Genomic DNA, 21,188 nt, shown 5'->3' with positions numbered 1-21,188 from the left:
CGTTAAACTGGAAGACGAAGGGAGAGGTGACAGCCTCTTAGGAGTCATTACAAAGTGTGATAGCTGAATGTGGAGGGAAGGATCGCAAACATCACTTGGGTCAAATTGATTCTGGTTGACTTGGTTTAAAGAGAAACAGCCTCAGACCAGCTGCCCAGGTAACAGCGACGTACTGCACATGCCTGTTTTGCTTTTGCTATTATAGTATGTATGTGTATTTTTAGTAGTTTTCATTAGTAACGTCTACACTTAGCATTTTGAACCTTTAATTGAACTATATCAGACTTCTGCTTCTATAGAAATACCTCACTAACTGAGACTGTGCTGCTGTTTGTAAAACTTGTATCGACCTGCCTTGACCTGTTAAAGACACGTCGTTTTTTAGGGGATTTAATTTACATGGTCTGATTCTATTTAGAAAATGAGCACTGTCCACAGAAAAAGAGACCAGTCCATTGATTAGGTTCTCTGTTCCTCCCCTTCTCCGGAGATATTAATGTCTCTCTCCATTGTTTGATTGATTTCTTCGGTGTGAGCTGCAGGCTCCTGACAGCGGCTTTATCAGCCTTTCCACAGCATTTACGACTTTGTGTCAGCTAATGGCCTTCAGTGTACACTACTGCTCTTAGCACAGGATATAGCTGATGCATTTGCTAACCCCTCCATTACCAGTGTCCGTGCCATTCAGTCAGCGGCTGTTAAAAATGCCACATGTTCTCAAGTGGGACATTAACAGCTTCACTGTGTTTTGTCCATGCCCCAAAATCAACAAAAACATTGATGACCTCTTATAATACATTTTTAAAACGTGTTTTGACCCAAATCTTGCATTTGTTTCTTTTACCTCCACTTCTTAGCAAGGTTAAAGGTCACGATGAAATGAACAAACCAGCACTTCAAACATGAAAGGGATTTATTGATTTGCTCAAAGACACTTCCTGATAGATACTTTCTACTGATTGGACTCAGCCTCGTGGTTTTACGTCACCATTTTTTACCTTCTTCTATATTAAGCCACTGTCTGTAGAGGAATACATGTCTACTCCTTGTCAAATGTTTTTGGAGATGACCACGCTGCTGATAAGTCTGCTTTGCAATAATGGTGTTTGTATTACCTTGCAGTAGTAGTAGTAGTAGTAGTAATACCATTCATAAAATGTAGTATGTAAGTAATTAGTCAACTAATCATTTCGTCACTCAACAGGAAATTAACCATCAACTACTTTGATAATCTATTTCCAATTCAGTTGTCGATTCACTTTTTAAGCAAAAATACCAAACCATTAGTTGGTTCCAGATTCTCAAATCTGAGGATTTACTGCTTTGTCTTTTACGATTAAATACTATATATTCGGCTTTTGGACTGGACAAAACAAGCTAGTTGAAGATATCACCATGGGTTCTGTGAAGTTAAGATGGAAACAGATTTTTCACTGTTGTATAGACACAACAACCTAGTCTTTTTTTAGCATCAGGTTTGAGTTGTAAGTAAAATAGATGTGGCAGATTAATCAGATTCTGGTCTGGTCTATTTAATGTCAATACAATTGTGAAAATGCCCATCCCATACGGCAAAACAAAATCCGAATACATTCAATTCAAAATTTTAATAGCTAACGTTTAGAACTTGTGCTTGGAAACCTTACCTCGTCTTAAAAATCACAGAAAGGATCAACGATAATCAAAATAGTTGTGGATTTTCTGTTCACATCTATTACTCGAGTAATCATTTTATCTATATCCGTCATTAGGCTTGCTGTGGTAGTTACCAGTGTTACCGGTATTACATTGTGTTCAGGCATACACAGATTACATTATTTGTTAAGTTCATCCATTAAAAAGGTCTTAATTTGTAAAATACTACATGTTGTCAGACAACGGATGCTACAATTATAAACTGAAAAGTGTCTCCATACAGCAGCACAGTCACAACACAGCAGGAGTCAGACTTCACTCATCTTAATGACAAGAGTGAAGAGAGTTGACCTGCAAGATGATGAAAAGCAAACCCATAGATTTGGCAATAATTTGGATTTAAACCCAGTGCTAAAAGGGAACCTGATAATGTTAATGAACTTTGTCTGATGCAGGCGGCAGCACCTATAATCTACACATAGGCCTTCAAGCGCGGCAGGGATTCATCCAGAAGCAGCTGACAGTTATTAAGCATCACCGACAAATATCTTTTGCTTGTAAAAATGTCCTGTGTTTATTTACACGTTGACATCCCCCCTGAAAGGTTGCACGTTTGAGCCACATATGGCTGGTGAACAAAGACACTGAAAAACGAAAAGAATTTCTAATGGCTACACTTTTAATGTTTGATTAACTGAAAACATGTACAGTATGCCCTCAGTGCAAGTGAAGAACATTAAATGAGTCTGACAGCCCCTGACTCGGGCTTGTTCTATAAAAATAAACTATAATGTGAGATGGTGAGAGTGGATTTGACGAAGCATCCAATAAGTTATAAGTCCATGAGGGATCTATGGTGGGAATGGAAAGCAGGACCGTCAAAAAGAATCACCAAAATAAAACGCAACCACAAAAGAACATACAGGATATAACTAAAGTGCATTATGGAATTTAGTCAGCAGCACTGTGATACATTCACAAAATAAATACACACTTTCAAAGTGAAATAAATTATGGCAGAACAGTCCGAACAGATGTATGCGGTGAACAGTTTGTATGTACAGTAACTGTAAGTTCACGATAGTCAACGCCAGACAAAAGTAAACCATTCAGCCTCCCCATTTTGTGAAGTGACACTATATTCAGGCAATAAATAGATCCTCGTCCACACAGGCGGTTAGAGATGACAACATATGGCTTTGTTTTGAAGTCGACCAAAGTTACAGATGCCTACAGATGTTCCAAATAAATATGGACCTAAGAAGATGTTATTATGATAGTTCATGAATCTTTGTGATCAAAAATATAAACACAGACAAATATGATCATACAAGCACAACTCCGGGGCTGTTACATGAAGTGACGGATGAGTCTCCGATCCCAGTCTAGTTGAATCTATGTCCTTGTCTTAGTGCAGTACCATATAAAGGCTATTGGGAGTCTCTTAGCCAGGCCACTGCGTCCTTCATGGCTCCTTTGTCGTGACAGATCGTGCACGCCTCCGCTTCTTGTCGCTCTCTCTACGTCGGCCTAACCTCACCTTTTTTTTCCTCTTGGTGGCCACTTTTAGTGGCTGGTCCTTATAAGCCAGAGCCTTGTTGGTCTCCTGGGGCAGGTTAGGGCCCTCTCTGTCCAGCCTGAACCTGTCAGGGAGGTTCTTGGTGGCCCCTGGGGGCTTCTCATGCAGGGCATTCCCACTGAAGGTTTGGCTCTGGGTTCTGCTCTGCACAGGGGGAACTTGCTCATCAGCCGTGTGCACCTCTTCCAGCAGCTCCTGCAGCCACATGCGGCGCTTGAACTCCTGCAAGGAGCGGCCCTTGTCATGCATTAGTTGGGCGTGGCTCACTGACCTCCTCCTAAAAGCATGAAAGTGAAGAGACACTTAGATCAACAAGGAAGGTTGCATTAAAACAAATGATTCAATATTGTGTCGTGCATAAGAGGGAAACAACACCAAGTTCTCTAAGTTTGCCAGAAATGTATTTTTGCTTTTTGTTGTTTTTGATTTCTCTTAAACTATCAGTGAGACAATTCAACCAGAATTCCTCATTTCTGAGTTAGCACCAACAAATCTTGCAATCTTCTTTTTTTGTTTGACCGTTTTGTAATTTTATGGTGCACGATCGTCTGTGTGGAGCAGTTTTAGAAGTGTTGGCAGCTGAAATGTAAGGTCAGGCACCAGGAAACCTCAGTACAGTAGGTGGCAGCATAAACAAGTTTGTAAGAGCCAGCACTAATGTGAGCTCCAGACCCCAAAAAGTCAGAGTTGGAAAATAGAAAACCTCCATTCATTACCTTCATTTAATCCGATTAATGAACTGTAGTTGCATATTCTAAATCCAAACAGTAATCTTTCCAACATGTTGACTCATCACTGTTAATTATTAGCTGTTTTTTTAACTCCATGTTGCACAACGTTGAATTAATTTTCTATGGTCATCAAAGTGAATATAAAACATAACTCACGTTCTGCTACTAAGTGCATCAACTGGTCTCCCATCAAGAGTCACTGGGGAGCACAGCAAGAACACAGCCAGACTCCACTGATGAAGCATGACTATAGAGCACATCCTCGAGCCCAAGATCTGAAGAACACAAGACATATTATTATGTAACTTCCATGAATGAAGTAAAACGTTGTTTTATGAACTTAACTATGCTAAACTGTTCAGTAGATTGTCAGTAGCAGTGTAGGGAGCTGAAAAATGACACTGATCCTGAGTATGCATGATCTCACAGGCAGCATTACTTGTGCCAACAAACAGTTTATTAAAGTAAAGAAGAGACTTACATCGTGTGGATCTTTACAGTGAAAATCCCGAAAAAAAAAGGTCAGTCTGCAAGGTCTGAAGAGATGAGCCTGTTGCCAGAAATAATTGACAAAGTAACAAGAAAAATTAATCTGCCAAATGCAATCTGGCCACTTCAAAACTTGTGTCCAGGTCCATTGGTGTGAAGGCAGTCTGGGGAAATCCCCTGTCACTCTGCTCCATTCATTTGCCTCCCAACAGTGTGTGTTGAGCTATTTATTTCTCCTCGGCGTCCCAATTGAAAGAGAGATAAAGATGGAAAGAGCAGCAGCAGCAGCAGCCCATCAGCTGCAAAGCCGCCACTCCACCCAGTGTCGCAGTAATCTCATGAAGAGTAACGCTGAAGCATCTTCTCTGGTGGCCGGAGCCGGAGAGCGGAGCCGAAGAGGGTTTTTACAGTCCAACACTGTGTGAGTCTGTCTGAGAGAGGCACAGTGAGAAAGTCAAACTCCTCTTTGGGTGAAGATGCAGGCACTACCGTAGCCCCTACCCATTAAGTCCAGTCCAAACACCCTCCCAACCCTCCCCTCTCTCCCTCCCCCCAGCCCTTCACACACACCTGCTGTGACAAGAAGGTGGCGCCCATGCAGCATCGAAAAACCACCACACGACAGAGGATACTTTACAGTACATTATTAATCAATTTCAAATGATTTTAGCTGTACTTTCTAACTAGAATCTACTAATTGTTTAGTCATAAATAGGTCAGAAATGACAGGTGTGCACCAATGGAGGTAATCATGGGTTACCAAGCAGAGTGTATACGGGGAGGGGCAAGGTTACTCCAAAGTAAACAGCCAGGCCTAACCACTTTCCCAGGGGAGAATGACCATAACCTCAGAGAAACCCAACCCACAGCCTCTCACTGCAGACCATTCAATTCACCTCCACTCTGCCTCAGAAAACCAGCTCACCACCGAATGGTTACAGTGGGCTCTGAGGTATCTCTCATATCCAGCTAATAAGGGACGTGGACAGCTTTGCATTGAGGCAAATCCCGAGTTCACTGTGTATGTTTAGGCATTGAAACCAATCTGAAGCAACCAGCCACATTTGTGATTTTACCGAATACGTAATAAATACACGCATTAAAGGTCAGTAGTCTGATGTAAGCGGTAACTGTGGCTAAACGTGCATGTATTTTTAGTAGCATTGATTGACAGCACTACATGGCCAAGAGCAGTAGTATATGCAGGGCAGGGCGATTTTTATATATATATATCTTGTAATGCCTTACAGTTGGTTGTGGAATTAATTTCAAGTATCTTTTCTGTAGTTGGACCTTTCTAAACCTGAACGTTATGGTGAACACAGATGAAAAGTCAGATGAAAGAGGACCACAAAAATCACCAGGATTTAACCTCTGGGCAACATGCATGCCTGTACAAAATATAATCTGTCCAATAAATGTTGAAATCATCCTGAGAGCCACCCCGCTATCGTGGCTAAGACTGTATTGTTCTATGCAGCCTGCAATGTTTAATCTTACACATTTTTCCTTCAATGGCCATAAACTCTGCCAATCGCTCCACTTGTCACACTTTGTGATCTCGAATCTCACGGTTGGCAAATTTATTTCCCCACCATTCATGTTAATTACAGTATGTTGTTGCACTCAGGGTTCATGCGCGTCCCTCAGTTGTGGTCAAAGTTAGTTCAGGTCTGGCAGCAGATTGTTCTCAACCCAGTTAAATGTTCCTGTGATTCATTTCTGGGTCACGACCCGTCAGTTGAAGAACAATAGTGCAGCCTGTACAGAACATACTTGGGGAATTCTGCCGCCCCTGACTTTTCCTGTAGCACCAGTTGCAGGTCAATAGTTCCACTTATTGGCAAAAGATTCCGTACAGATATCCCTGGTTCTGAGACGATGCATCAGGATACTTCTGGATCCTCTGGATTTCCTCCAGCATCTCTGTGAGGTTGACATTTGAGTGAAATGTTTCAACAACAGTTGCATTTGATTCACACATTCATGTCCCTCTCTGGTTGATTCACAGTAACACCATCATCAAGTCAAAATGTCTATTTAGTTAATGACCAAATACAACACTAATGGCATTCCCATCAGCCTCAACTGCATTTTGTGTTTAGTGCTAACTAGAAATGTTAGGATGGTAACACAGTAAACCACAGTGAACATCGTTAACATTCAACCTGCTAAACACCAACATTTAGCTCGAAGGAGCAGCACAGTGTCTCAGTAGAGCCACACACTTTTGTTTTATTCCATCTCATCCCTTTTAGGTTTTGATGTGAATCTTTATATTTTCAGTCTTTGTAATTGTTGTGATTATTGTAATCTTATGCTCTTAATGTAGTACTGTTACTTAGATACAATGAATACATTGGGTGCCTTTTTTAAGGGATTCATACTTAGAATTGTTTGCGAGGTGACTAAGATGAATACAGTCCATTCAAAAATCCTGAGTCATTTATGTGGTTACTGCACCTACTTACAGTGTTTTACTGGATGGAATAACTTGCATTTCTCCTCATGAATAAAACCCATAAATTATTTCTGTGAGCAGTGATGATTAGTAGAATCACTTTAGGCTAGACTGTAGACCGGTTGGTGGTAAATTACTTAATAGAGGGCTCAGTATTTTACAAGCAGTCATGATTCAATTCAGCAAGGGGTCCAGAAGGGGTTTGAGACCGGGACAAATATATGGCAGACCCCCCTGCTGTCTCGAAAACTCGGCTTTCTTCTGTTTCCAGCGAGTCTGCCTCAAACTTCCAACACTTTAACATTCGGTAGGGAAAAAAATACCTCATTTGATTCCATTCTGCAAAGACTTTACCTGCAAAAAAATATGAAAAAAATCCTATTTCCTGGCAGACGGCAGCGTAGGGAACAGGAGCCAGGAAAGCTGCTTTTGATTCATGCTAAATTGCACTCTCAACACAGAACAGTATTCCTGTCCGTTTTTCATCCTTTCACACTGCACCTACTTCACACATACAGATTATATACACACACACATGCACCCACCCCTCCTGCATCCAGCGTATACACACTCTGCATCCAGAGAAACACCCTTACTTCATGTATAAATTCAGAGTTTGGCATCTATTTTTGGATATGTTGTATCCATTCGTTATTGGCCCGCCCAATTATGCCAGAAATCATGGCAGATGCAGCAACGGTTCCTGCTTTTGTTGTGGCATTACATTCAGAGTCACCATCTACTTGGCACGTATTGGTCTGTGTTAATTCCCACAAGTCACACGTTGGTGCTGTCAGCATTCTCTATTACTTTATTACTATTGTACAGCACCACTCCCCTTTGACTCTGAACACTACCCCCCATTTAAGTGAAATTTCAACACTCCAGCAAAGTGAAAAGTGAAGACATGTACCCTTAAAAACATCCAATGTCTATTTCAAAAAATAATAATTCACTGCCATTTCTGTGAAACATGACATTTAACAAACATATATAACACCTTAAATGTCATCTGTTAGCATATATTTCGCTGCAAAGAAGGGAATCAGAGGTTTTACAGTGTGTTTGATAATGGTCCCTTTATGATGCACTCAGGGCTTTGATCGCCTGGCCATTTGTTCACATGAGAACTTCAGGTTTGTTATCCTGGAAAACCTCACTTGAAAAATGACTCTTGCAGAGTTACTTTCCCCTCATAATGGTTTTTTAACGGTGAGTTACTGTACGGGCCGTTTCATTTCAGGCATGCTTCATAATGTATTGTGGGCAGAGTTTTTCTCCTAATCATTCACACTTACCAATCATAACTGTCGTCCCAGGAATGCTCTTTATTCCTCTTTACCTTCTTCTGGTTCAGCTTTTTTCAACAGCTCTACTGAGGCGGTGCTTTTTTTTAATAACAGCTCAGGAGATGAAATTTAAAGTTGATGCACTCTGTTTTCTTTTGGGTTGGGGGGTTTATTGGTTCTTAAAGTGTGTCACGATAAGTCTGGACGCCTCTACAGTGACATATGGCATAGAGCTCTTCATCAAATTGACTTTCAGACACGGCAAAGTTTACATGCTGTGAACTTTGGGTGACTTTGTTTGAATAGTGTTTTATTTGGTAAAATGGAAAAGTCTAGAAGTAGAAATCAATCAAGATTTCCATTATATAACTTTATGTGATAACTAAGCCAGGCTTTTGTATACCGACTCTGTAAAGTGCTGTTTGTTTATCTGAAACAGACCTCACCTGTGAAATTATTAATTGATTAATCAAAATAGTTGCCAATTAATTTGATGTCAGTAAAGTAATGAATTCAAATAATAATGTTGAGTACTATATTTTACATCTTCACATCCATTGCATTGCACACATTGAAATGTACAGGTTTTGAGTCGATGTTTCCAACTGCAAAAGCAGACTTTTAGGTTTCGAGCCACAATGCACAATGGACAGTTTAGTCAAGATGTCACAGAAGGGTCACTGCTCCACACTTTAAGAGGCATACATCCTGAACATTACCTAATTCCTGCTCAGGGTTACCCAAACATGCCCTCCTCCGTCACGCATTTATTTGATCTGAAAGTAGCTGCAAGATTTGTCTGTTTCTGCCGCTTGATATATGATAATCCTCCTCAGGTAACGCTTTGGGGCTGATTTCTTATTTACAACGAGATTTTTTTTTTAACATTAACTATAAATGTCAAGCTCCTGGAGACAGCGAGTCGGGGAGGTCCTACTAGGACAAAAGCTTGTTGTCCAGACTCAGTCTAGAGCACACGTACATTAAATCATTATTTTGCAGACAGGAAATATCTGCCAGTGGACATTTTGCCTGTAAAATGTATTTCTAAGATGAAATGATTCCTGCCTGGCACAGCTCTACTCTCATCTGAACTGTGTGTTCTTACACTCATCCATTCAAAGTTAGAGCTTGTTTCTAATGAAAAACATAAATGTTGTTCATCTTATGATTAAACTGTGTGTTTGATCATGCCCAAGATGTGATTCAGTGAGTGATTCAAAAAGCAGAAAAACAAGTCCAGAGCCCAAGTCTTTGACCTGGCCGTATGAGGTGCCCACCACATTAGCATTTCTCTCTTGGCAGATGTTTATGGTGGGGTGTCTGACTGTGGCCAGGCTCTCTGCAGTGGCCCTGTGCTCCAGGCTCTGGGGAAGAGTGTGTGGGGGGAGGGGGGTTATTTCTTACCACCACCCCCCCCTCCCCCCACAAAAAAAAAACGTAAACCACAAGCTGCACCATGTCTGATGCCCCCTCTCACTTTCCTGACCTCAGAGACAGACCCCAGGCCAGCTGGACACCGCCTGAAACCCCACACAGTCACCACACAACCACCACCAATGGCCGCCACCCTCCTGCCCCTGACCTATCACCCAAAACATTACCATAAACTTCTGCCCGGCTGCCAAGCAACACACGCAGCAGAGCTCGCAGTCAGACTCTGCTCTGCTCGTCCATGTAAAGATAGCTCTGTCTGAGGGGAGAAAGTGGAGCTGGTGGAGAGGAATAAGCAATCTCTCGGTTATGATGGCTTTTTACACGCAACATAAAACCTACTGTGGTGTTTTATGTTTTGTGGCTTGTGGTGATGCCGTGGCACTGCCTGTGGAACAGACTCCTGCCCGCTGCTACAACTACTGTGCAGTATTTGAGGCTGATGAAAAATGTGTCCGCCCGTGTGTAAACCACTTTGAAACACGCCACAAGTCTGCGTGCTCCATGTCTTCTACACGCTTGACAAACCGTGCCGTTTCGCGTTGCCTCAGCCCCGCCGAAAATTGAAGAATCAATAGAGGTCTGATTGAGAAGACCACACACACATGGTGTTACGGTAATGACGGGCTGAGTCTGTTTGTTTGCATAAGCGAAGAGCAGGCTCAAATCATTAATGAGTGCTTTGCGTCCAGCGTGCAACCACAGCTAAGCCAGTGGGTCAACAAGGTTGGCCAGACTAACCACTGTTTTTGTGTGTGTGTGTGTGTGTGTGTTTGTGTGTGTGTGTGTGTGTGTGTGTGTGTGTGTGTGTGTGTGTGTGTGTGTGTGTGTGTGTGTGTGTGTGTGTGTGTGTGAGAGAGAGAGAGAGAGAGAGCGAGTAGCTAGACATGTTTCTGCATGTCCTTGAAAATAAAAAAAAATAAAAAACTTTACATGCAGAAACTGAAGTAATATCAGAATTCGTCATACTCCCCTTGTTTTCCTTGCGTGTTAATTTGCTCTTACATCATCTATAAGCACTCGTTTCTATATTTAACATCATTCTATATTTACTTGCGACGTGCTCTGACACACAGATACAGTTTTGTTTTCAAAGTGAAAAAAAAAATGCCTCACTTGAAATTTCCAAATAGTTATAATGCACGGTGTGAGCCAAGTGCACTTCACCAACTCAAAGCTGATCCATTTACTGTAAATGAGCTTGTCTCTGTTGGTTTCCTGACCAATTACTGTACAGTGAACTTAGGTCCTGTATTTATTTATCCATAGGTTATTTTAAATGGACTGCACTCAATGCAGAGGCCTTGTTGGACAGTCTTGTCCTCCCAGCCTATCCTGGGACATGCTAGCAGTGCTTGGCAGACAGACACGGATGCTGAAGGCAGCCCCTGGACAGCTTTATCCTGCGTCGAGCGGGGCCACCCGCTTCGTGCTCACCAGGGCACAGTGACTGGCACGGCGTTCTCCGGCCTCACTTTTTACCTCTCAGTTTTCTGCTTCTGCAAGAGAACTGGAGAACACTGTGCACTTTTTAAAACTGTGTGACCATGAAAGGATATCGAGGCCAACCAGAGGATAGGAAGTCTCAAATTTTGCTTAATACAAGAATATTTTTAAAAAGACACTGCAATGAGGGGATTATTTAGTGGGTTATATGCATTTAATCGAATCGGTGGTTTACAAGTAAGGATTGATAAACTGAAAGGCAAAGCAATATTTACTAATGAGTATTATTGAAACAATTGATTGATTAATTTGCTAATTAACAGAAAATGAATGATTTTAGCCAAATTTATATTTTACGTCATTTTTCAAGCAAATATGTCTTTGTTCCAGTTTTTTTTCAAATGTGATGATTGGCTGATTTTCTTTGTTTTCCAGTATGTGATAGACAACTGAATTTATTTGGGTTTTGGACTGCTTTTGAAACATGAATTTTGACATCTTGGGTTTAAGGAAACAATGATGGGCATTCTAAAATATTCTGACAATTGAGATTACAGTAGATTAATTTGTGAGGAAAATGATTCTTATTCACATGCAGCCTGATTGAACAAAAGACAACAAAAGAACAAATAATATGATGAAACTGTGTCACTGCAGCAGCAAATTGGGCTATGCAAAGAGAAATAAAGTGACATTTTATGGCTGAAGCAAAGCAAATTACAGAAGGAGCCATTGTCTGACTGACTGGTGCTAAATCAAGAAAGGATATGACATGTTTGATATATTGTGATTATTTGTCACGGTTGAGTGTGTGGTCCTGTTTAGCAGATTTAGTATTTCATTGAAAATGAGTTCCAGTTGGTTTATAAATCTAAAACAGTCAAATGGGAAAAATGACATCATGCTCTTTTACAGAACCACATCTTTTGTTACTGAATATTCTCAGACAGACAGATGACCAAGCATGTGTCATTTTAACAGTCTTGGTGTTTTTTTCTTCTTTGAGGCACAATTAATAAGAGCAGCACTAAAATTGTGACCAAATGTGAGAGGACACTGTTTAAGGAGTATCTAAGGCTCTTCAGATCTGCACTAGAAATCAGAAACAGACTTTGTAAACAAGCATGCCCTATTGATGCAGAAATAGCTAGATCGGAAAATAAATGCAGCAATATATTAACAAAAACATAAATAACAACTACTCAAAATCAGGCAAAAAACTATAAACAGTAAAGTGAGCTATAGTTTCTTTTATATATAATTTTAACCTATAACGTTGTCTATGTTTAGGTTGATAGAGAGCATAGTCAATGCAAACAACATACAGGTCAAACATCACATTCTGTCTGTGGAGCTGAGAAAAGTACGCTTGTGAGTCGTTTGGGATGATAGTATTTCAACACTCAGGATTGGTCCTTTAAAATCGTCAGTAATGTTCCCTTTAAATCTTTATGAGGCTCCGTTTTAAGGGGTGTTCTGATCTCATGTTAACCTTTAGTTGATGAAATTGGTTCTGTAATTCTATATTTTTCAGAATGGGTTCACTCAGAGAAAAAATATCCCCACCCTCTGAGCAAAAACTCTAAAATAACTTTTTCTTTCATAAAATTGAAAACATGTGCTCGGCCTTGATGATGTAAATGTTCAAAAGTGTTAATTCACTAATGAACAGTGAGTCCATTAGACATTCGATTACATACTCTGGGCAGCAGATAAATCAACACTGAGCGTAATTCAAACATGGGCTCCAGCCAGGCGGCTTGTTTTCTGTCCGACTGTGGTTTTCCAACAGTCTAAATCCATGAAGCGGATTTGCTCACAACAGCCAACATATTTCTCCAATCTGCATCCCCTTGTAAAGCAAAGGAAGGAAGGCAGAGCTCACAACTGTTGGTTTTGTGCTGCCCACGGTTTCACAGTCCTGTAACATAAGGCCATGCTTTCATTGCCTCTACACTGCATGAGGGGAATTAGCTTTTAAAAGTTTGTTTTGTGAGAGTTGTAAATAAAGCGGCTGTGATTCAGACCTAGATCCCCTTTCTCTGAGATGGGGTATGGCTTATGTGGGTGGCTTTGGAAATACTGAGGCATGCTGAATATGTTTATACTACACTGTCCCCAAGGAGAGTTGAGCTTTGTGGTGCAGATGAATTACAGGGGTAAAAGAGCTGTTGTAGACCTTTAAAGTTCAGTGTTAATGGTGGGAGTGAAGTGGCTGCGTAAGTGTGATGTGTTCATTTCCCAGGTCGCTGGTATTTCTGTCCACGATGATGAAGGGTCAGGGGGATTCCCACACCAGCCCAAGAATCATGGTGTTTTTGCTAAAGATACGGATGCTCAAACAAATCGGAGCAAAGCATATTCCCCAAAATGTTATTTCTTTAAGAGGTTGGTGGAGACCAAAATGAAGCTAAAAGAGCGGGAATATTTGACCTAAAGGACAAGTGTATGATTAAGTGGTATCCATTGGCAGTAATGGAATAAAATGTGCATTATTATGTTTTTATTAGTCTAATTACCTGAAATTAGACTAATAAAGTATAGAAAGACTCCTTCATATCATGATTCTCCAAATCCACGCTGTCTCTAAATCTTCTATGGCCGACGAACTTTTGTTTTTCTGTCAATGACCCTTTCGTTGTTTACATAACTCACAGGGAAGGCAAACTGTGATGACTAAAGGGAAGCAAGAGGCTGTTGTAGAGCTGCAGGCTACCAGAAACATAACACGGTGTTGTTTTGAAGTGTTTTTCTTTTTCTTTTGGAAGCACAAGTAGGCAGGGGTGAAGATTGGAGGATTGCCGATCCTGCTTTTAGCTTCAAAGGTTGAAATTGAAAGTTAATTTCAATCGATTTTCAATTTAGAATCAAAGTTATGACTCACTGACTTCACATCTAGGTAGCGGGTCCTCTGTCATGTTGTACCGCAATGTTTCCTTTAGTGCTGCACAAACTATATATCGGTTCAGCATCGACATTGGGATGTGCTCATGCTCAATATAGTCACATTGCAGGACATGCAATGCTGCAAACTTGTACAATTCTCATTAGTTGCCTAGTCTATGATGGAAGTTTCATAATTAAATGTATAGAGACTTCTTTTTACACTGAGTGCCTGATATTATGTCACTGTTGTGTTCACACCTAACATACATTAATGCAGGTTGAAACTACTGTGATAAGGCAAAGGCCTTAATAGAAAGGAGGAAAAAAAAGAGTGCACGGAGGGTTAAAACAGTAAAAGATGTTGATAGATTTATTTAAACACCTCCGCAGCTGTAGATACCTGATCCCAATCAGGACTTTTTTCATGTAAGAAAAAGCTCTCTTCTACAGTAATGAACCACAGCGAGAGCAGTCCTGTGTTGTTTGAATGGGAGCGTGTGTGTGTGTGTGTGTGTGTGTGTGTGTGTGTGTGTGTGTGTGTGTGGGCGGGCATGCCTGAGGTTGCTGAGCCTCGGCCTTCTCCTCAACATTAATAAGGACTTCCTTCCTACCAGACAGAGTCAAACACCTGATCACTTACCAAGGAGGACATGCCCACGCATCCCTCAGAGCTGGCAGCTTTCAGCCACTAATAAGGATCGGCCTGTGTTCTTTAGCTGCCCATCAGTCAAACTGTTCACATGCCGGACATCCATACACAAGTCATGTTTTCTCTCCGTTCTCCACCCCTAATGTGTGAGAGTGTGTTTATGTGTAAGTTTAGAGTTTGATATCATGGGTGGCAACTATATCCAGAAATAATCCCCCCTCATACACACACCACTTCAAAAATTACAACTTTTTCTCCAACGGCAATAATGTTTGGCTTCTTTTAAAAAATGTGGAGCCAAGATAAACCGGGTGAAATGTGCATTTTCATGATGTGCATACCCTCTTATTTTTCCTCCTTAAATATCAGGTTTTGAAATGTTTTTTTTCCATAATTGAATTAGAGTAGCCAGTCAGAACTGACTCAGGAACACACCGACAGAGTTCTCAGCCCAGATGCTGTCAAAGAATCACTTGGCCGAGGCAACATAGAAGTTGCTGAACATGAAATAGTTTTATTTACAAAGCTCAAGCTGTAACTAATTACAATTACTCCACGGTCTTAACTGCAACATAGTGATTCAATTATCACTTTGCACTGGATATAAGATCAGGGATGCATGGCATATCAATTGTGTGGGCCACACATGTTGGTTGTCAACATTCCTCCTAGGAACTAATATTTCATTAGTAAGAGCTGCTGTAGTCAGTTTGAGCTCAGCGACAGGGAACAAAATATATTTAAAAAAAATTTCAAATCACCTATGACACCTTTAAATAAAGGCAAAAATAGCCAGAAAAAAATAAGACTTAAAATATATATTTGATGTCCAGTGTCATCCAACCTTATCAGTAGATGCCGTACTCATAACTCTGATTATTTTGTTCTTATGTTGCAATGTAGATGTGATAAGAATGTTATATTGGACATCATCAAACATAAAATGATTTGGCTTCCTAATGTACCATTTTAAATATGACATCACAGTTGTTACATTTAGCCCCTTATTCTAAGGTAACAAAGTACATTTTACTCAAGTACTTTTTCCCAATTCCTTGTTTTTGTTGTTTTTGATCATTTTATTCAACAATCCATGACTAACATATCAATTTTTTAATTTTTTTTGCATATGTTATAACATATAATCCGCCATTTTGTCCTTCAGTATACAAAAAACCCTTCTCTGTTTTTTTTGTTTTTTTCATTAAAGAACCATTGCCATATATCACCAAGCTTCTAGGCTATGTGTCATGGAGTCCCTCCCATTTTCATCATGGGGCGGCCAGCATTGGTGCAGGTGCAGCTCTGTGTGGTAGAGCTCAGTGATCCCCAGTTGTAAAGGTCATCGAGCCAATATGTTAAAAACTTTAGTTCTAATACATTTGTGGGGAATTATCTTTATTTTTCTTCTTTTCGTATTAATATGATGTGAGATTAGCCTTGCAAAAACAGCCAGTAGAAATGTCCTTCATATGGATACTTTATATTATACATACATACTTGTTCACTTTTACTTGAGTAAAGAAGTTGAATCAGAACTTCTACTTTTAATAGAATCTTTTTGAACAAAGGTATCTGTACTTTTGACACCTCTGCTTGTACACTGCAGTTCCCGTTTGTGCTTGGCGTTGTGCGCGCTCCTCTATCTTCAAGCTCAATGCACAAAACTCTATGGCACTATCAAAGACAAACAAAACAAATCTTTATCGAGCTGCATTTCCATAATACAGTTTCTTTTTGAATATCCGTCTGTGTGGGTTTTCCACAGTACAACTCTGAACAAATTCGAGCTGGGCTATTCTACACTGCTAAGGTCCTCAGCTCTGTTTGATTAGGGCAACACACAGGAGGTCTACTGCCACGGTGTTTTCTTTACCTGGGCCCATAACTCTTAAAAACACACAAACACTTGGGTTGTAAATGACCTGTTCATCACACAGTGACAGGAGAGGTGATTCTGGACTCTTGGTGGGCCAGGTGTGCAGATCAGGACAGCTGTGCCTTGCCAAGACCTGTTGGCATGACGACGCGGGACCATGGAAAGTTCTGGAATCTGTCGCTGCTGGCAGGGTCGAGCTCCTGAACGGGACTGGTGTTGGCTTTGCCTCCAGCTGTTTCTTTACAGACATGCTGAACGCCAGCAACAGCCAGGGGCCAAGATCAGCCCAGCAAGTCTGGCCACACACAGGCCACTTACACACACACACACACACACACACACACACACACACACACACACACACACACACACACACACGTACAAGTTATACAAGCACACACAAACAAACAAAGACACAAGCATTTTCTGCAAAAAAGCCCTTCTCTGCCAGAGCAACAAACATATTTTCATACATCGGTTTTCTTCATATTCCCATATAATTATTGTTCAATGTAAACATGTACATTTTATTTACAGTATGTACTTGTTTTGGCACTATGTTGTCCATTTTGGAATGAGATTTTTGGGTCACTTTCTCTGTGTTTGTATTTCTATGATCCACATTTGTCTTATTAATTTCACACATGTTGCTGTGGACTGCACTGTGGTGTAGCAGGTAGCACTGTCACTCCACAGCGAGAGGGTCCTGGGTTTGATTCCCCAGGTTGGGTTCGGATTCCTTCTGTGTGGAGTTTGCATGTTCTCCCCGTGTAAGCGTGGGTTCTCTCTGGGTTCTCCAGCTTCCTCCCACAGTCCAAAGACATGCATACTTTAATCATTCTTGCATGTCTTTGATTTAAATATTTTTTTGTTGTTCTGGTTTTACGTGCTTTACGCTGCTAAATACAATGACTTACTTTTTTCCTGATTAGTTCATTTTTTCTTGCTGTATGGTGTTTGCTAGTTTGGCCAGTGATTCAAACATGTGTAACCAGGTGCTGTTTGTGCTGCTGTAATAATCTAAATCTTTGATTACATGAATGAACAACATGCTTCTTTGTGTACAACTGTCTAACAAATGACTATATTCAACACATAGCTTGAAATCATTGATTTAAACAGCATGCCAATTAGCTTTAAGGACAGAAAACTTTCGTCAACAAATACTTCTCAGATGTTATTTTTTTCTGTGAAAAAATATATACAAAACATACCCTTCCAGTTCTTAGCTAATGATAATGTGACAATGTAATACACAGTAGTTGAATGTTCCTCTATAGGTCAGTGCTATCAGCGGTGCTTGGAAGTCATGATTGAGGAACCTTTGAAGGTTGTGTCAGTGAATAATCGCTCTGTTGAAACGGCCCCACCACAGAAAAATAAACTTGCCATCTTTTGTTTTCCTTGTGTGGTAACAGGTAATTCATTGAGTAAAGAGAAATGCAAGAGAATTCTTTCGAGGCTTTTGTTTGGTAATTCATTACGTTCTCAAGATCGGGAAAAGTGGCTGCGGAAATTAAAATTTATTGAAATCTATTTCAGTGGTAAAGTTGGCGGTGTTTCATGGGGAGTCTGGCCCTTTTTTAAACTTGCAGAGTGAGTTTTGGTCAATGAGGGGGTGAACTGCTTTTGTGGCTTTGCTACGAGGGAGGAATGTGTAGGTCTGTGGTTGGTGGAAACCTGCAGTTATAGGAACTGGTTTTAATAGGAATGTATAGACTGATCAGCTTTCTTCCACATTTAAAATGACTCCTGCAGATAAGTGGCCAGCAGAGCATCACATCGTCTGGATAATGCAGTATGATAGCACAAAATGTGTTGATCAAAAGCATCAGTAATGCAAGTAATGATAAGCACAGCAGGCAATGTTACAGGGAGAAACCCATTATAGAGCAAGAAGTCCATAATGCATTGCAGCGACAAGATGTTTTTTGACCCAGAATGCTAGTCTTGCTGTAGCTGTCCTATCACAGTCCTTGTTTTACTGTACTCTACTGTGTTTAACCTGCTAGTATTGCAGTGCTGCTCTCCAGCCAGGCTTTACAGTCTTGTTTTTCACTACATTAATGAGTGAAAATTAATCTGTGAATGTGAAAAATGATTTGATTGCATCAGTGATTGTTGGTCCATGACACAAAGGTTGGCAAAATTCATAACCAATATTGTTTTCAGTCAACAGACTAGAGATAGGCTATTTCTGTTGGACTTAGAGCAACCTGTATAGCTGCCACAATCTCATTCATGTTTGTTACCATTTTTATGGAAACCTTTCTGTCAATTCTGGCTCTCGCACAGGAAGGTGACGTCGCCATTCTCAGTCCAGCCTGCAAGCTTTTATTGGCTCAGAGCCATTGATGAGCAAAACACCAGACGTTTTTGAATTGCTGAAAAAAAATGTAGACAGCCATTCCGAGGCATGGGACCAGGCTAATTTTGTGAGGTTTGTTTTTTGTCAAAAACTCACAGCATGTCAACAAAAGGAAGTACATTGTTAAATTGTAGTGACCTCCTCAGGTATTCCTTTTATACAATGTATTCAGATACTGTTTTGCTGCTTTTCTCCCATTCATTGGATCACCAGAAGGTTCCAAGGCTCTGTCCAATCGTTCAGCAGCTCAATAGCCTGCTGAGATGAAGTACGACCTGACCGCCTGAAAGACGTCCTCTTTTCTGTCCCTCTCCCTGGGTATCGAGTAGGTGGATACGGTTAGCAGCAGTTATAACAAACATTTTTCAAATGAGCTTCATCTGATGACAACTTCGGACATATTGAATGCCCCACAGTGTTTTTCCAGTGCAAGTCTCTGATGATGCTGTCCAACAAAGAATTTTGCTCTCCAACTGTATAAGAAAAAAAACACAGAAAAAAAATGTTTTTGGAAATGGAGCAGGCATCATCAATGTTTTAGGCATCTCACACACAGCTGGACATGCACGGCTTCGTCGAGCTACTACAAAAAAAATTTCATTCACCCTAAATCATTATGTTGTCACTTCAATTTCAGTCTCACATATGGCATTATATGTCTTAATGCATGTGGTTACTACACTTATTACTTTACCAGAGTGTGTCCATCAACTTGCAAAGCTTCACCAATAAACTAATTTCCATTTACGGTCTGCTGCTGATGTTGTAAGTAAATCTTTGCTTTCCATATCCATGGCGGCTGCCAGCACCCACCCATCCCACCCATCTGGTCTCATTTTGACACCCGAGGTTGCCATCTTGTAAGTGAGAGAAAGTAAGAGCTATAGAAAGGTGACAACAGTTTTCCCTCCTAGCTTACCTCCCTGCACCACACTGAGTCTGACAAGCTGCTGAAAAATAGGACCGGGTCACATTTCAGCCTCAAAAGAATGTGCAGGGGCTGTGAGTAACCCTGTGGTCTGCTTCGGCATGTTTGGTCTGGCTCTTAATAATATCATGTAGTGTGCCATTGAGGACTGAGGGCATGAACACCAAAGAGAAGTGCCGAGGGCGTTCCTACTTTGGACCAAAATTGAGGCCAAAGCCTAATAGTAGCACTGTAATCAGTCTTCCCCCTAATATTAGCACCATGGCTTTTTTTCTTCTAGGGTGGCGTTTGGTGCGTTTGGCTCAGTGCATCCTCTTTGACCTTAAATTCAATCCTGTGGCTTTGTAACGCACCTCACGGCCTAATCAGCAGTCAGCACACTGATCACGCATCAACCTTATTTAAGATGCTTTTACCTGAAGATGACGATGCCAATGATTTCAGAAACATTCTCAATTTCAATACTAATCCTTTTAAAAAACAGAGCAGATTACTGAATCGATCCATTATGCTTCTTCAGGTGTATTAACTTCTTAAGCTTAAGTTTGCCACATGGTTTTATCATTGAACTCCGGAAATCCCATGGACCTGGTTTCTTTATCAAAACCAGAAGTGCTGGCGATGGCAGGCTGAAGCAGGCGCAGAGAAAGAGTCCCGTTACACAGAGGACTAGATTACATGTCCCAAAAGGATTGGACATGAACTTAACGATAACTTGGTCAATGCACTTCAAGTCATGGTTGATATTCAATATCACCCACACTTGCAATTGTTGCATGTTTCATAATGTGGAGCTGCCTTCTACTATCACACCTGTGCTGAATTTGCAGGAAAACTCACCCCAAGAGAGAAGAGCTTGTCAATTAAAGTAGAAGCCGATCTGTGGTCAATCAAGCCACCCAGTATGCGCTCTCACTGTGAATTAAAATTAAAATTGATATCCCCAGCAAGGCCAATATTTTTTGTTCTGCCGCTAAATGTCGGCGATTTATCATTCAAACATCCTACGGTTTTGTGTAGGTACTTTTGGACCTCAGGTTCAGTGGGTTTGATGCTCAGCCAGGGACAATATCGAATCCATGCCAAGAGTCCAAGCTGTGAAGGCTTGTCTGAGAGTTACCGTAAATCCTTCTGCTCGCACCACTAAGAAGCTCAGAAAGCCACAGCCCTGCTATTTGCCACCCCTGTGGTCCTTACAGGTAGCCACTGAGACTCCCCAAATTATGATCTTCGTGTATAGGGGAGCAATGGATAAAGGCCTACCTGTTGCCCCTTATTTTCCTCAGTGGATAAGGACTGAGGCTGTCAGTTTTCCTCTGTGTTGATTAATCTGGCACTTTATTGGATATGATCTTGATGATTAATGACATATTATCCTGGAAAGGTTGATAAAAACATTGCAATTGCAGATTAT

At 40.8% G+C, this 21,188-nt stretch overlaps 1 protein-coding gene across 1 annotated transcript; it reads right to left on the bottom strand.

The window, feature by feature from the left end:
* Positions 1-2,197: 2,197 nt before the first annotated feature.
* On the bottom strand, positions 2,198-4,506 carry LOC311018379 (parathyroid hormone-related protein-like). The gene is made up of 3 exons (XM_084017312.1): positions 4,427-4,506; positions 4,102-4,220; positions 2,198-3,491 (listed from the first exon to the last, which is right to left on the bottom strand). The coding sequence occupies exons 2-3, from the start codon at positions 4,203-4,205 to the stop codon at positions 3,101-3,103; spliced, it is 495 nt and encodes a 164-aa protein (XP_083873438.1). The 5' UTR covers positions 4,206-4,220; positions 4,427-4,506; the 3' UTR covers positions 2,198-3,100.
* Positions 4,507-21,188: the final 16,682 nt, after the last annotated feature.

The sequence above is a fragment of the Eutrigla gurnardus genome, assembly GCF_963514095.1.
Source record: "Eutrigla gurnardus genome assembly, chromosome: 9".
Classification (NCBI taxonomy): Eukaryota; Metazoa; Chordata; class Actinopteri; order Perciformes; family Triglidae; genus Eutrigla; species Eutrigla gurnardus.
Note: the sequence above shows the minus strand (reverse complement) of the source record. Positions and strands in the feature narration are given on the sequence as shown.